A 14,828-nucleotide genomic window follows, 5' to 3' on the forward strand; every position below is an offset into this window, starting at 1 on the left:
CTGATGCTGTCAGGATGGGTGTTTTGACTCTTGAGTGCGGAGAATTCAGAGTCTGAATAGATAGTATGGTAGTACAATTTCCTAATTTGCTAAAAGTAATTCAATTTTTGCAAAGAAAAAATAGGTATATTCTGTTTCACAGAATTTATTGGTTGAATTAACTGTAACTTCTAATAAATACTATTTTAAAATTTTTAAAAACTGCTACCCACAGCTTTACATGGAAGACAAAATATTGTTTTCGTAACAACTTCTCAGGTACAAAACAACCTTTATATGTATATATTTATATATATCTCTGCTGTCACAATTCAACACCGCAAAAATTAAGCGGTCTTTGACGATTAAATTGATAGTCTGTTTATGAAGTCCACCTTTTATATTGTACGTGCCCTCTTCTCAAAGTCGATCAACTGCCAATATATGAACCTACCCTTCTATCAATCTCTCTTAAATTTAGGCCATTAGGCTTTAATTAGGCAGAGACTGTTTCTAAATTCTAATTTCTAAACTCACACTCATGGGGAGCATTAACGAACCACTATTACCGGAATCGAAAACCACAGAAGTTGGATTCAAAGATGAAGAAAAGAAAGATCTTTCATCAAGGGTGTGGATTGAATCCAAGAAGCTATGGCGCATCGTGGGTCCCGCCATCTTCAGCCGCCTCGCTTCTTACACCATGAACGTTGTCACCCAAGCCTTCGCTGGCCACCTTGGCGAAGTTGAGCTTGCTGCCATTTCCATTGCCAACACTGTCATTGTTGGCTTCAATTTTGGACTATTGGTAATTCTTCAAAATTCCATACAGAATACTAATTAATTATCTTATGTATCGGATATATGATTTTTATGTCTCGATTGCCTTAAAATTGTGTGAGGCTTACTACAAAGAGATGATACATATATCTGATGTATCTGAGCAATCAATTTCTCATGTTCAAAAAAGTACTTATATCCGAAACACGAAATACCCTCTAATGTGAAGTAAATGAGGTATATGTGTGTGTGTGTATATATATATATATATATATATATATATATGAGATAATAATAGAGAATGATTGACTAATTTGTTTAACATTGCATGGTTTTGGGTATTTTTGTTTTGGGCATGCAGTTAGGGATGGCAAGTGCGTTAGAGACATTATGTGGGCAAGCATTTGGTGCGAAGAGGTACCACATGTTGGGAATATACATGCAAAGGTCATGGATTGTGCTAGTCCTATGCTGTTTCTTGCTACTACCCTTCTACGTTTTCGCCACTCCGCTGCTGAAACTCATAGGACAACCCGATGACGTGGCGGAGGCTTCAGGTGTGGTGGCTTGTTGGTTAATACCATTGCATTTCAGCTTTGCGTTTCAGTTCCCCTTGCACAGGTTCTTGCAGTCCCAGCTGAAGAACATAGTGATTGCTTGGGTTTCTTTGGTGGGTCTATTGGTAAATGTGTTAACTAGTTGGCTATTCGTTTATGTGTTGGATTTTGGCCTTGTGGGTGCGGCTCTTGCTTTGGATATCTCCTGGTGGGTTTTGGTTTTTGGGTTGTATGGCTATGCTGCTTTTGGTGGCTGTCCTTTGACTTGGCATGGGTTCTCCATTGAAGCCTTTTCTGGCCTATGGGAATTTCTCAAACTCTCTGCTGCTTCTGGTGTTATGCTATGGTCTCTCTCTCTCTCTTTTTATAGTCTCTATCAATTATTCAATGTTTCTAAAATTAGAAATTCTTCTTTTACATGGTATGGTATAACATAAGTCTACATTGTAAATACATAAAAAGTGACAAATGCTATACATTTGTCACAAATTTTTGTGTCTATAGTATAAATTTACGTTACAAGTACAATGTAGACATAAAAAATCCTTCAAAAATAATAATGTGTCCTATTGATTAAATTTAAGTAGAATTTACTATACATATGTTTCTGTTTGATTCAACATTAATGTTTTCTAGAAAATCGATCATTTTTCAAAAAATTATTTTTGAAAAAACTATCTCATTTTTCAGTATTTGGTAAAGACCTTGAAAATGAGTTTGAGATTGTTATTTGGTATTTGGTATTTAGTATGTACAAAATTTTTATAACATTTCTTGTATAATATCAAACATTTATATCGTGTGTATTGTGTAAACCAATTAATGTAATCAATATAAATAAAAAGTTGGTTCTCAACAAAATTATATATATACACAAGAAAAAGAGAGATGTTACCTGGGTGGTCATAGGGCAAAGCGAACTTCACCATCTGCAGTCCATTCCGTTCAATGGCTAAGCCACTCAAAAATACCTCATCATCTCATATTGTTACCAGATGTGGTTATTGGCGTTCATCTAAAGCTGAAAAATTCCCTTCTGATTTAATCCCTACAACCTACTTCACTGAACAAATTCACATCAATAGCCCAAGAAATGGATGTGAAGTGCTTCCTGTCCATTGGAGGAGACATGAAAGCAAGCACAAATTCTTTTTCCAACATGGTAAGGACCCTAGATGGCAGTAGAGACTTTATTAGCTCCTCCATTAATGTGGCTCAGCAGTATGGCTAATGGCTTTCATGGGCTCGACCTTTACTGGAAATTTCATGCCAAACCTCTGGTTGCTCTTTAAGGAGTGGCGTGACAGTCTTATAAAGGAATCTTCTGATTCTGGAACCCAACTTTTTCGAAGTGCAATTGTTTATTTTGCACCCAAATTTTTCCCACCCAGTGATGATAAAGGTTACCCATTCAAAGCCAGCTGTGATTACTATTGAAGCGAGGACGTTACGGCCATTGCTGAACAAGCTTTGCTCTATGACCAACCAAGTATGAATTTAATTTTCGTTTCCTGCGCACAAAAGAATAGAATTATTTATAGGAGTAATGAAGTGAGATTGTTTTCCGAAATACCAAAAAATGTGAAAAACTATTTTTAGAAAAAAAATTTCATCGAAATAAATAGAGTGAACATTATTCCCAAGTTCGGAATAATTTCACTCTTTTCTATTTAATACCCCAATAATCATAATCTGCACATTTTGTTCCTAAAAGAAAAAGAAATGATATATTATTATAATTGGTGGATTAAAAAAATAGAATGAAACATTGGTCAACCCAAGGGGATAGAAGATTTTAGTTGGTGTGTTTTATATTCACTGTTCCAACAATCAACTGTTTCTTTAATTTCATTTATTATTTATTTATTTATATATTATTTTTATGTGGGTGTTGTTGGTGATTTGTGTAGCTTGGAGAATTGGTACTACAGAATACTAATATTAATGACTGGATTCCTACAGAATGCCACTTTAGCCGTGGATGCGTTGTCAATCTGGTACGTGGTTTTCTTTTCCACGCATGTTATTAGTTATATTTTACTGTCATGTGTTTACTAAAAAATAAAGGGAAATGGTAGCAAGCGTTCAAAAAAGATTTTTAAAAAAAAATGTTAGAAAAAAGTTAAAAAGACACCCAGCGGTATTTATTAAACTGAAAAAAAAAAATACTGAAAAAATTATTAAAAAAAATTATAGAAAAATTTCAAAAAAATTATTAACGGGCACCTCATACAATTGCTGCAGCTTTGAAATTTGGTAGTTTGGTATAAAATAGAAAGTTTTAAGAAATTTTTGTAACACTTTTTCTGTTTGTTTGGTGGATTTTCTTACAATTTTGCAGCATGACTATCAATGGCTGGGAGTCGATGATTCCTTTGGCTTTTTTTGCTAGTACCGGGTACAAATTGAGAACTCCTTAGTCCTTTTCCCAATATTTGATTGTCTTATCATGTAGTATTTCTTTCAAATATATATATATGTATATATATATATATATATATATATATGTATGTATGTGTATATATATAACTATTAATTAAGAGATTATTTGGTAAAAAATAAAAAGACTATTAAAAGATTAGGAAAAATACATTTTACCACTCTAAACTATGTCTTAAATTATGTGAATATACAGTTTGCATCTTAAATTATGATTATTATTATATTTTGCATCCCAACGTTAATTTTACTATCAAATTAGATGAAAATATGAAACACTTACACGTGTATTACTTAAGTGAGAAAAACTTAAAAGGCCAAATCAACCCTTCATAATAAATTAAAAACAAAACCTTTTTCTCTAGCTCGCTCTTGTGCTGCTTATTAGTCCCTGCCAACTGCTCCACCAGTGTGTATTAATTGTTTACTCACTTTTTTGTCCTTTCTTTATTTGATTGCGGCTAGCGTGGCTCACCCCTTAACCCAAGCCCCTTCTCATCACAAAAGCTAAAATCGTTCTCCATTAGTTTCCAACTGCTTTGTATTTTAGAGCAGTTCACGATTCTCACACCCTTTTTTTTACCTCATCAATTCTCTTGCCCAATATCATTCACAACACTTTTATAATGAACGACCATGACCAAGCTATAACAACCTCATAGCAGCATATACACAATCAAAACTACCAAATATGATTTTGATTTGGGGATTTAGGGTTGCAGGGATTTTGATTTGGGATAAACGCTAATACACATTTTTTTTTTCCGTTAAACTCACACGCCATTACCAAACATACACACACGATAAAAGTTTTGTTTTTAATTGATTGGGAAGAGGGGGTTTTGGTCTTTTAAGTTTGTGTCACTTAAGCAATATGCATGTGTAAGTCATGTGCTTTATATTTCCGTCTAACTTAACAGTAAAACTAATGTTGTGGTGCAAAATGTAACAATAGTCATAATTTAGGATGTAAACTATGCATTTGAATAGTTTATGGTACAAATGTAATCTAATATATAGTTCAAAGTATAACCACTTGTTCATAAACACACCTTTAAAAAATCCAAAAAAAAGCAAAACTTAACTAAAAATAGGGGGGCCAACCTACTTGTTTAGGTAAAAAAGCAAGTGCAGAAATAAAACGAAAAGTAATACTGACTTTTTGTTAAGAAAAGAATTTTAAAACTTAAATAAAACAGAGAGAGAGAGAGAGAGAGATTTGAATTAGGAACTTAGTGTGCAATTTGGGTGAAAAAGATAAAAATGATGCTAGGGAATGATTAGAATTTGTAACTTACTGTATCCCCTCAAATGCTTTTAGTTTGATTTTTTAAACATATAAGAGCATCCCATTCGCAATTATAAATGGGAAATGTAGGGGAAATTTAGCATCAAGGCAATTATAATTTTTTCAATTGTGCTACAGTGCCATCCTAAATGTAGGATGGCACTGTAGCACAATTGTAAAAATTATAATATATTTTAATTCCAAAAGATTACTGTAGCAGCAGCGCAAAAATTATATATTATATTATTTTAGCACATTAGGATGGCACTGTAGCTCAATTGAAAAAATTATAATATATTTTAATTCCAAAAGATCACTGTAGTAGTAGCGCAAAAATTATATATTATATTATTTTAGTGAGTAATATATATTATTTTAATGAGAAGAATATGAAAATAAAAATTGAAATGTTGATTATATTGTAAAATAATATGATATAATTGATAAAGTAGTTTTTTAATATGGTAAAATAGAATAAGATGGAAGTTATGGATGTAAATATTCTAACAATAGTTGTTTGAACTTTTTGTCGTGTAATTACAGAGTTAGGGTAGCCAATGAGTTAGGAGCTGGGAATGGCAAAGCAGCACAATTTTCAACAATTGTCTCTGTAATACAATCAAGTGTGATTGGTATCTTTTTCTGCGCTCTAATCATGATACTCCATGAGAAGTATGCTTATTTATTCACATCCACCACTGAAGTGCTTGAAGCAGTTGATAAGCTCTCTGTTCTATTAGCTGCTACAATTCTCCTAAACAGTGTTCAACCTGTTTTATCAGGTAATTTCTAATAAGATTTTATACTTTCGAAAACCACAGTGTATAGATGTGCTTCTTGAAGAGCACCATGAATATGAAATGTGAAAAATACCATAGAATTGAACAAATAAAAATAATTTTTTTCTAATGTTTGTCTTTCATTCTATGCTCTGTTAATTATAACCAGACAAATGATATATTACATTTAATAGAATATAAAATAAAACACTCTTAGTCAAACATAGTATTTTTGTTTGTTTGTTTGTTTTAAACCTATATTTGCTAATTATACCTTTGATTTGAAAATTGGCATTAAATTTTGTCAAAACTTAATAAAAGAAGAAAGCATAGGTTATCAAGCGATGTCTCTAAGTACTAGTCTTTTCCTCTTTGAAATCAATTGTAAATATATTTTCTTCACTATGACAGGAGTGGCTGTTGGATCGGGATGGCAGGCATGGTTTGCATATATAAATTTGGGCTGCTACTATGTCGTTGGGCTCCCACTTGGACTTCTAATGGGATTGGTCTTCGACCTTGGAGTTTTGGTTAGTGTTGTAACTTCTTTCATTAGCCTCCAATTTAGTAGAGATTATGATATATACCTAATCCGCCTCTGGCTTTGTGGGCATTTATATGTCATAGTTGGTTCGGCCTCAACATGGCCTTTAATGAACAGAGTGAAGTCTAAAACCAAGTTCAGAACCAAAAAAAATAAAGAAAAGTCAAGAACAAAACTAAGATTCATATTTGTAGCATGAATATAGGTCTTCCAACTCAGTAGATCATGAAAGTCAGTGGGCATCAAAAGTAATGTACTCTGGGTATGTTGAATCCATTAGAAATATTCTAGAGAGAGAGTCAATCGCAGACCCAATTTAACAACTTGTTGATATGTGAGTTTATGAATATAGTAGACACACATTTTGTCTATATGGATCCATCGCTTTTCGTCAACCACTCACAATTACACAAGTTACCAAGTTGTGAAATTGAGTGTGAGAATACATGTATTCATAATCCAGTTGTGGCACAAGTTGTGCCATTTTATGTGGTGTTAGAATTTTTCATGAATAAGGTGGTACAAAATCCAAATATAGTACTAGTATACAAGGAAGTTTGGACTTGGTTTGCATTCCGGATTGAATGGCTGGTTGTCTTTCTGTTTTATAAGGGTTGTCTGGCTGATCATAGAAGTAGTTTGGTTCTAATACAAGTTAAACAAAAATCAAAATCAGTTCAATTTTTCTTGTGGGTACTTGACATGCACACGAAAATTTAAATTCTATAGTGGAAATATGCATGTTCAGCCAAATTTTTTTTTTTTTAGAATACTAAGTATTTTTAACACACGAAGAGAGGGAAAAATGTTTTAAAGAAACTGTTGGACACACAGCACAAAAGAAAGAAACCACAAAAACTAAAAACCAAAATTTTAAAGACATGAATTTGGAAAGAATGGATACCTGAAAGAATAAAATTTAAAACTAAGGAATATATATGGTTCTATTAGAACCAGTTTGTTAAAACAAAAGTTTACCAAACTTAAAAAAAAAAAAAAAAAAATCAATTATGTTTTTTTTGGTGACTTTTACATTGTATAAGCTCCTCTACAGAGAATTTTCCATTGGCATGACTAGGATTCCAATGTGTTGAAACTGAAATTGTAATAAAACTTGACGTGGCAGGGTATCTGGGGTGGAATGATTTTTGGTGGGACTGCAATCCAAACAGTGATTTTGGCTATCATAACAGCGCGATGCGATTGGGAAAAGGAGGTACTATAATTTAACACAATTTCACTTGTTATAATAACGTTGACATTGTGTTGTGCTTGTGCATGTAAAACCCATGTGAATTCATTTCTTGTATTCATGGATTTCAGGCTGAGAAAGCTAGCATTCGCGTAAATAAATGGTCAAGTCCTAACCCACAAGATGAAGAAGAAGATCAATATGAGGTCCAACAATGACAGCAATTTTGATGGATTTTGGATTTTGTCACTTTTAGGTGCACCAGCCCATGCACGGTGTATACTCCCTAATAATGTACAAATCTTCTGCTAATCCAATTTTGGATAATTGATTTTCAAGGGGTTCCTTAGCTTGGAAAAATGGGCAATCATAATCAATGGAGAAGTGTTACATTCACAATATTTTTATAACACTTTTACAACAAATCATAGGTGATAAGTTGTTATTGGTTCTAATTTGAACCAACCACGGCACCACTTGAATTTCTTTTCTACTCACCAATAACAGCCAATAACCAACTGTCATTTAAGAATTGTTGTGAAAACGTTGTGGATATAACATTTTTATAATCGACGAGCATATTCATTAGTTTTCAGTTGAAATGCAATCGCCTATTCGGTATTGAAACTATTATTGTTTTTTATTATTTTGATAATTTGATATAAGGGAAAATATTTTGTCCAAAAAAAATAAAGAATGAGAGGTTTGATTTGAATCCTAAATGTCTTCATTAGAAAGATCACATGATGATGGTTGAGTTACAAGATTCTTGGCAATTTTTTAATGTAGTTATTAATTTCAGTTTTGTTTTTATTTTTATTGTCAATCTAAAAAATTATTGATTTCTTATCTATCTTTAGGACTATTAAAAAAATTCTGAATTTAATTATTTGACTATTATTCTAACAATCTCCTTCACCTATTACTTCATACTAGCATGTAACTCCATGCAAACACATAGATGTATTTAAAATTAAACAAAATTTTTACTATAAAAATATAAATAATTAGTATAAATTTTTTTTTTTAAAGCACGCAACACGTGCATTCATGCATACATATAGATATATTTAAAATTAAACACATTTTTTATCATAAAATATAGATAATTAGTCAAATTATATTTTTAAAGTAAACGTGATTAGTTACATATTAAAATTCTTACCTCAATTTAATACTACTTATGATAATTTTTTTTCTAATTTTTAATAAAATAGAATGTGTGGTGATTTTTATTTTATTTATTTTTTGAGAAACATGTAGTGATTTTTATTGAGCATATGTGAGTTTTATTTATTTATTTTATAGTTCATTAATATTAGATTCTTAGTATTTTGCACTCATTAACTCACTTGACACAAAGATTAAAAAACTTAAGTAGACATATAACACAAGTTTAAGTGGATAATTATGGTGTAGTTTCCACATAAATTTGGACACATGACACAAAATTAGATTATAATTTCAAATTCTAATTCAATTTTCTCTAAGTTTTACCTATTAATATATATATATATATATATATGTAAGGACACGATTTGGTAACGAACCTAAACAGTATTGGGTTCGTACGTAAAAGGCCCAGACAATATGATTTGTAGAGCGTGGGTGTAGAGAGCTAGGTTAACTGTGGTATCTACCTCCAAGATGTTTTCTCTTTCTTTTGTTGGTATAATCAACGTCTTTTCTTAAGTCCCTAGTGTCTCTCTCTCTCTCTCTCTCTTCTTCCTTCTTTCTCTTCAGTTTTATGTGTGTTCCTCTTTTGTTTCTCGATCCCCCTTTCTTCATGTTCCTCTTTTAGTTTATATACTCCCCTTCGCGATCCATCTTCACCGAACACGTGTAGATGGTGTCCGGGGGATTTCTTTCTGTCCCATCTGGCACCTCCTGGAACTTCCTATGGGCAGCTGTAAGGCTGCTTCCCTACTGCTCAGGTATCACCTCCACATTAATGCGGCCAGAGAGTTGGTTGAGAGGTCATTAATGCGGAGGCAGCTATAGTTTCAGATATTTGTTTGCCTTATCTCTTTCATCCTTAGTCGGCTACTCTACCCCTTGAGATGACTTACTTCTGAGATCTGATCGTGGTGAGACCACGTCCTGATCGTCTTCGGACGTGATCGTCCTCGGACGCATACTGCCGAGGAGAATGGCGTCCTCGGACGGGTGCTCGACCTCGGATGGGCCACTGGCCCAACAATTCTCAACTAATTCTGAATTCTATGGGCCTATCAACCGAATGATCCCCACAATAGCCCCTCAAAATCCTACTTTTCGACTCCTCAGGAGAAAAGGTGGGTTTTGACGTCATGAGCCTGCACCTGTGCGCGTTTCGGGGCATGCCCCTGACGCTTCAGCGCCCCGATTTTGGCAGTATTAAATTCTGACAACCTCCTTGTCCCCCACGTTCGACAGTTAGATCCAAATCGAACGGTAGGGGGCTTCTCTTGTTTTGTGAGCGGGAATCTCGCCGCTCACGATCTTCACATGACTATAAAGGCGTTCCCAAATTAAACCTGTACCTTACCCTAAATGGTTACGTGGTTCCGAGGCCTATACACTGAACCTGCCTTCTTCCTGTCTTCACTGTTCTCCTGGCGACTACAAATAATCGTACGTTGTCCGAGGTCCTTCCTTTGAACCTGTAAGTCCTCTCGAAGCTTTTACCATTTTTATTCAAAATCAAAAAGTTTTTTCTCTACTACGTTTCTTTAGAAAAAATGGGGAAGCAGAGGAATCCCTTTCAGTGTCTCGTTGACTCCGAAGAGGGCATTAGAAACTTCCGCATGAAGTACAGTATCCCACCAACGGTAGGGATGAGGTATGCGGCCCAAGGGGAGTGGGTTGACGCCAGGCAAACTGGGGAAGTGGTTATCCCCATGATCGCCTTTATTGAAGGAGGGATGACCATCCCCATGGGTAGTATCACTAGGGGGTTACCTTAATTTCTTTAGGCTATCCCCCACCCAATGCGCTCCCAATATGTTTAGGATTCTGGGGAGTATAGACGCTCTGAATCAGAGAATGGGTTTAAATCTATCCCATCATGATGTGAATTGGGTGTACAGCCTTCACCGCCTAGCTGACCAGGACTACTATCTCAAGTCGAGATATCCTGAGGTAAGGTTGATTCAGTGCCTCCCTACTTCAAATAAACACCTAAAAGAAGATTTCCTCATTTTTTCTGGGGAATGGCATGATGGTCTACCTTGCCCGACTGTGGAGGGAACGCCAGGTGGGTGCGAAGTTATAGACCTATGCTACTTAGTTCATAATCACATTTGAATCACCTTTATTATTTTCGCGTCTCACTACTTTTAACTTCAAAACCAACGGTCTTGCAGATAGACGCTACACGAAGCCCAATCTCAGATTGGTCAATAAAGCGAGCCTAGACAGATTATTGAGAGCTGAAATATACGTGAACGAGGCTGATGGTCAACTACGAGCAGCACATTTAATTCTCGGATATACCCCCCTTTCTTTTGGCTTTCAGGCGCCGAAGTGCGTGATTAGGGCACGCGATCCTCGGCTTCGCCGTATCAGTGTTGCCTACGAAGGATTCATTGTTCCAGAGGGTATTCCACTTCCCAAACACACACCTCTCACAGAACCTCTTTCCGCGGCCAGCGCCTCAGCGGGGCTTTCTTCACCCTCACCTTCCCTCAAGAAAAAGGGCACCGATAGGAAAAGGAAAAGGGAAAAAAGCAAGCAAACCGGCGTAACAGCGTCGGAATCCGCGGACGATTTTGAGATCTTCGATCAGACCTCAAACCCCGAGGAAAGTTCTGACGAGATGGGGGTAAAAAGGGTACCCCAAAAAAGCCTAATGGAGCTGATAGGAGATCAACAGGGAAAATCTGCACCTGCCCAAACAGTACCATCCCAAGTTTCATCTCTTCCAGCCAGGTCTCCTCCTCTAGTCCCTCGCCACCCTCCTCCATCATCTCCGCAAACAGCACTGACAAGCACTGCCGAGCCAGAGAGGCGCAGAGAGCAGAAAGGTAAGGGGGTGGCAGATGCGAGCAAATCCCGTCCCACTCGAGAGGAGGATGTCCAACGAGCAGCAAAGCAGCAGAAAACCGGACAGCCCTCTATCCGGGGCCAAGAGGAATCCGATTCCCCACATCCCGATTCACAAGCATGGCTGCCAGTTCCTATGCTCGGTGGGGAACCCCTGCGAAACGATGCCTCTGTAAGGGATTATAACGGTGGCATAGGGTGTCATGTGGCCTCGGCCATAGAGGAGGCCTTATTGCTCCCAAAGGATATGGCCGAGCTAAAGAATGTGAGGAAGAATCAACTCATCCTTGACAATAAACGATATTTGGGCATGGTGGGAAGCTATCTTTTATACTGCTTCATTCTGTGACTGTTACTTACTAATGCGTACTTTTCATTAACCATAACACTAACTCACCCCCCCCCCTTTTTTATTTTTTATTTTTTACAGATAATCCAAAATACCTTCAAGCTAGATGAGATGCTCAATGCTTGTTCCAATCAGCTAGATGGTGAAAGGAAAAGAAGGGTAACGGCTGTTCAAACCTTGACTAAATCTGAACAGGATCTAACCGTCGCGAGGAAAAAGCTCCTGGTCGAGGAAGAAGCTCGCAAGAATGCTGAGTCGTCATCAGAGGGCTACCAGAAGCAGGCCGAGGAACAGGCCAAGCTTCTGCGTGAGGCGAATGCTGAGCTGAAGAAAACTCAGGAGCAAGTTCTTGTCCTTACGAAGCATCTAGAAGAAACTCAGAGGTTAAGGGAGAGAGCCGAAAAGCTTAAAGAACAAGCCGAGAAAGCAAAAATCGAGTCTGAGAAGGCAATGGGTGAAGCCGAGCAGAGGGGCTACGAAATCGGGGTAGCTGAAACTGAGAAAGCGTTAAGAGCCGAGGTTCTGGAGGTTTGCCGCATCTTCTGTGCGAGAACCTGGAGCGAGGCTCTTAACCGTGCTGGGGTTGAAGCCTCATCTGAATTACGTAAGCCAGAGAGCGTATATTACCCCGAAGCAATACGCACCTCAGCTCCTCAATCACACCAAGCTGATACTCCAGCCCCAGCTATTAATCCCAGCGAGGAGATTTTACCTCGCAACTCCCCTCCAAGAGCTTCTCCAAACAAATCCACCACTGCTTCGAAGACATATACAGTCTCACAGGGTTTTCAACAAGAATTGGACTCCACAGTTCAATCGGCTGGGGGCATCATCAAAAAGTAAAAGGATAGAAACTGCTTTGTAATTTTAATTTAGACACTTAGTAGAGGACTTTCTTGCTTACTTTCTTATCATTCTGATGGTTCTAAGTCATCTTTACACTTACTTACTTTGTCATTGTAATTTTAGATGGATTCATTTCAGACGCCTCTTTTATTGTACGTCAATCTTGCATTCAAAGCTCTCTCTTTCTAACTTCTTAACGAATGCTCATAGGGCATTACTTTTACTGAGATTACGATTTAGAAAACTCATCACCACTCTTTCTGCTATTTAATAATTCAATGCACAACTTAGCAAGTAAATTTCTACCGAATTAGTGGTCTAAGGATTTGACATAACATAGTTTCTGTTTAGCAATTCATTATGAATGATAAGATGTTAATTTCCACCAAGTCTGCGATCCAGGGACCTGGCATAACTCGGTTTCTGTTTAACAGTTAAGTATGAATGATAGGGTGTTAATTTCCACTAAGTTTGCGATCCAAGGACCTGACATAACTCAGTTTCTGTTTAACAATTCAGTATGAATGATAGGATGTTAATTTCCACTAAGTTTGCGATCCAAGGACCTGACATAACTCAGTTTCTGTTTAACAATTCAGTATGAATGATAGGATGTTAATTTCCACTAAGTTTGCGATCTAAGGACCTGGCATAACTCAGTTTCTGTTTAACAATTCAGTATGAATGAAAGGATGTTAATTTCCACTAAGTTTGCGATCTAAGGACCTGGCATAACTCAGTTTCTGTTTAACAATTCAGTATGAATGAAAGGATGTTAATTTCCACTAAGTTTGCGATCCAAGGGCCTGACATAACTCAGTTTCTGTTTAACAATTCAGTATGATAGGATGTTAATTTCCACTAAGTTTTGCGATCTGAGGACCCAGCACAACTCAGTTTCTGTTTAACAATTCAGTATGATAGGATGTTAATTTCCACTAAGTTTGCGATCCGAGGACCTGGCATAACTCAGTTTCTGCTTAACAATTCAGTATGATAGGATGTTAATTTCCACTAAGTTTGCGATCCGAGGACCTGGCATAACTCAGTTTCTGTTTAACAATTCAGTATGAAATGACAGGATGCGGGACTCATATAATGCATATCTGACGTAAGTTAAAAGAGAATATTTGAATTAAGACTTCTTTACTAATAATAATACCTTCTGAGATTATTTACATTCCAAGGATGGAGTACAGGTTTTTCGTCTAGATCCTCTAGATAATATGCCCCTACTCCAGCTACAGAGGTAATTCGATACGGTCCCTCCCAATTGGGTCCCAGTTTTCCCCAGCTTGGATTTTTAGTGGCCCCCAGGACCTTTCTCAGCACCAGGTCGCCTATGGTTAATGGCCTCATCCTCACGTTGCTATCGTAGCACTGCTTGAGTTTGTGCTGGTAGTAAGCTAGCCGAACCATCGCGCTTTCCCTTCGTTCTTCAATCAGGTCTAAACTTTTTTCCAACATCGCATCATTATTACTCGAAGAGAATGCGCTGGTCTTTAATGTCGGGAATCCAGTTTCCAGCGGAATAACGGCCTCGGTTCCATAGGTCATGGAGAAAGGAGTCTCTCCCGTCGAACGCCGAGGCGTTGTCCGATACGTCCAAAGCACATGTGGGAGTTCCTCCACCCATCTTCCTTTCGCGTCGTCTAGTCTCTTCTTAAGCCCATGGACGATGACTTTGTTAACAGCTTCAGCCTGCCCGTTGCCTTGCGGATAAGCTGGAGTGGAATATCTGTTTCTTATTCCCAGTTCTGAACAATATTCCCTAAAGGCATTGCTATCGAACTGGAGCCCGTTGTCCGAAACAAGAGCTCGTGGGATTCCAAATCGCGTAACAATGCTCTTCCAGACAAACTTCTTCACATCTACGTCCCGGATGTTCGCCAAGGGTTCAGCCTCAACCCATTTGGTGAAGTAGTCTGTGCCGACCAGCAGGTACTTCTTGTTTCCCATAGCTTTAGGAAAAGGGCCGACAATGTCTAGCCCCCATTGTGCAAAGGGCCAAGGACTTGAGAGAGGGTTAAGAACTCCTCCAGGTTGGTGGAT

General features: G+C 37.1%; 1 protein-coding gene across 1 annotated transcript; it reads left to right on the top strand.

The window, feature by feature from the left end:
• Nucleotides 1-475: 475 nt before the first annotated feature.
• On the top strand, nt 476-7,776 carry LOC115965755 (protein DETOXIFICATION 27-like). Its single transcript, XM_031085047.1, has 8 exons — nt 476-787; nt 1,121-1,662; nt 3,227-3,313; nt 3,658-3,714; nt 5,587-5,825; nt 6,234-6,352; nt 7,493-7,582; nt 7,690-7,776. Exons 1-8 carry the CDS (start codon nt 521-523, stop codon nt 7,774-7,776), a joined length of 1,488 nt encoding a protein of 495 aa, XP_030940907.1. The 5' UTR covers nt 476-520.
• The last annotated feature ends 7,052 nt before the right edge of the window (nt 7,777-14,828 follow it).

The sequence above is a fragment of the Quercus lobata genome, chromosome 10, assembly GCF_001633185.2.
Source record: "Quercus lobata isolate SW786 chromosome 10, ValleyOak3.0 Primary Assembly, whole genome shotgun sequence".
Taxonomy (NCBI): domain Eukaryota; kingdom Viridiplantae; phylum Streptophyta; class Magnoliopsida; order Fagales; family Fagaceae; genus Quercus; species Quercus lobata.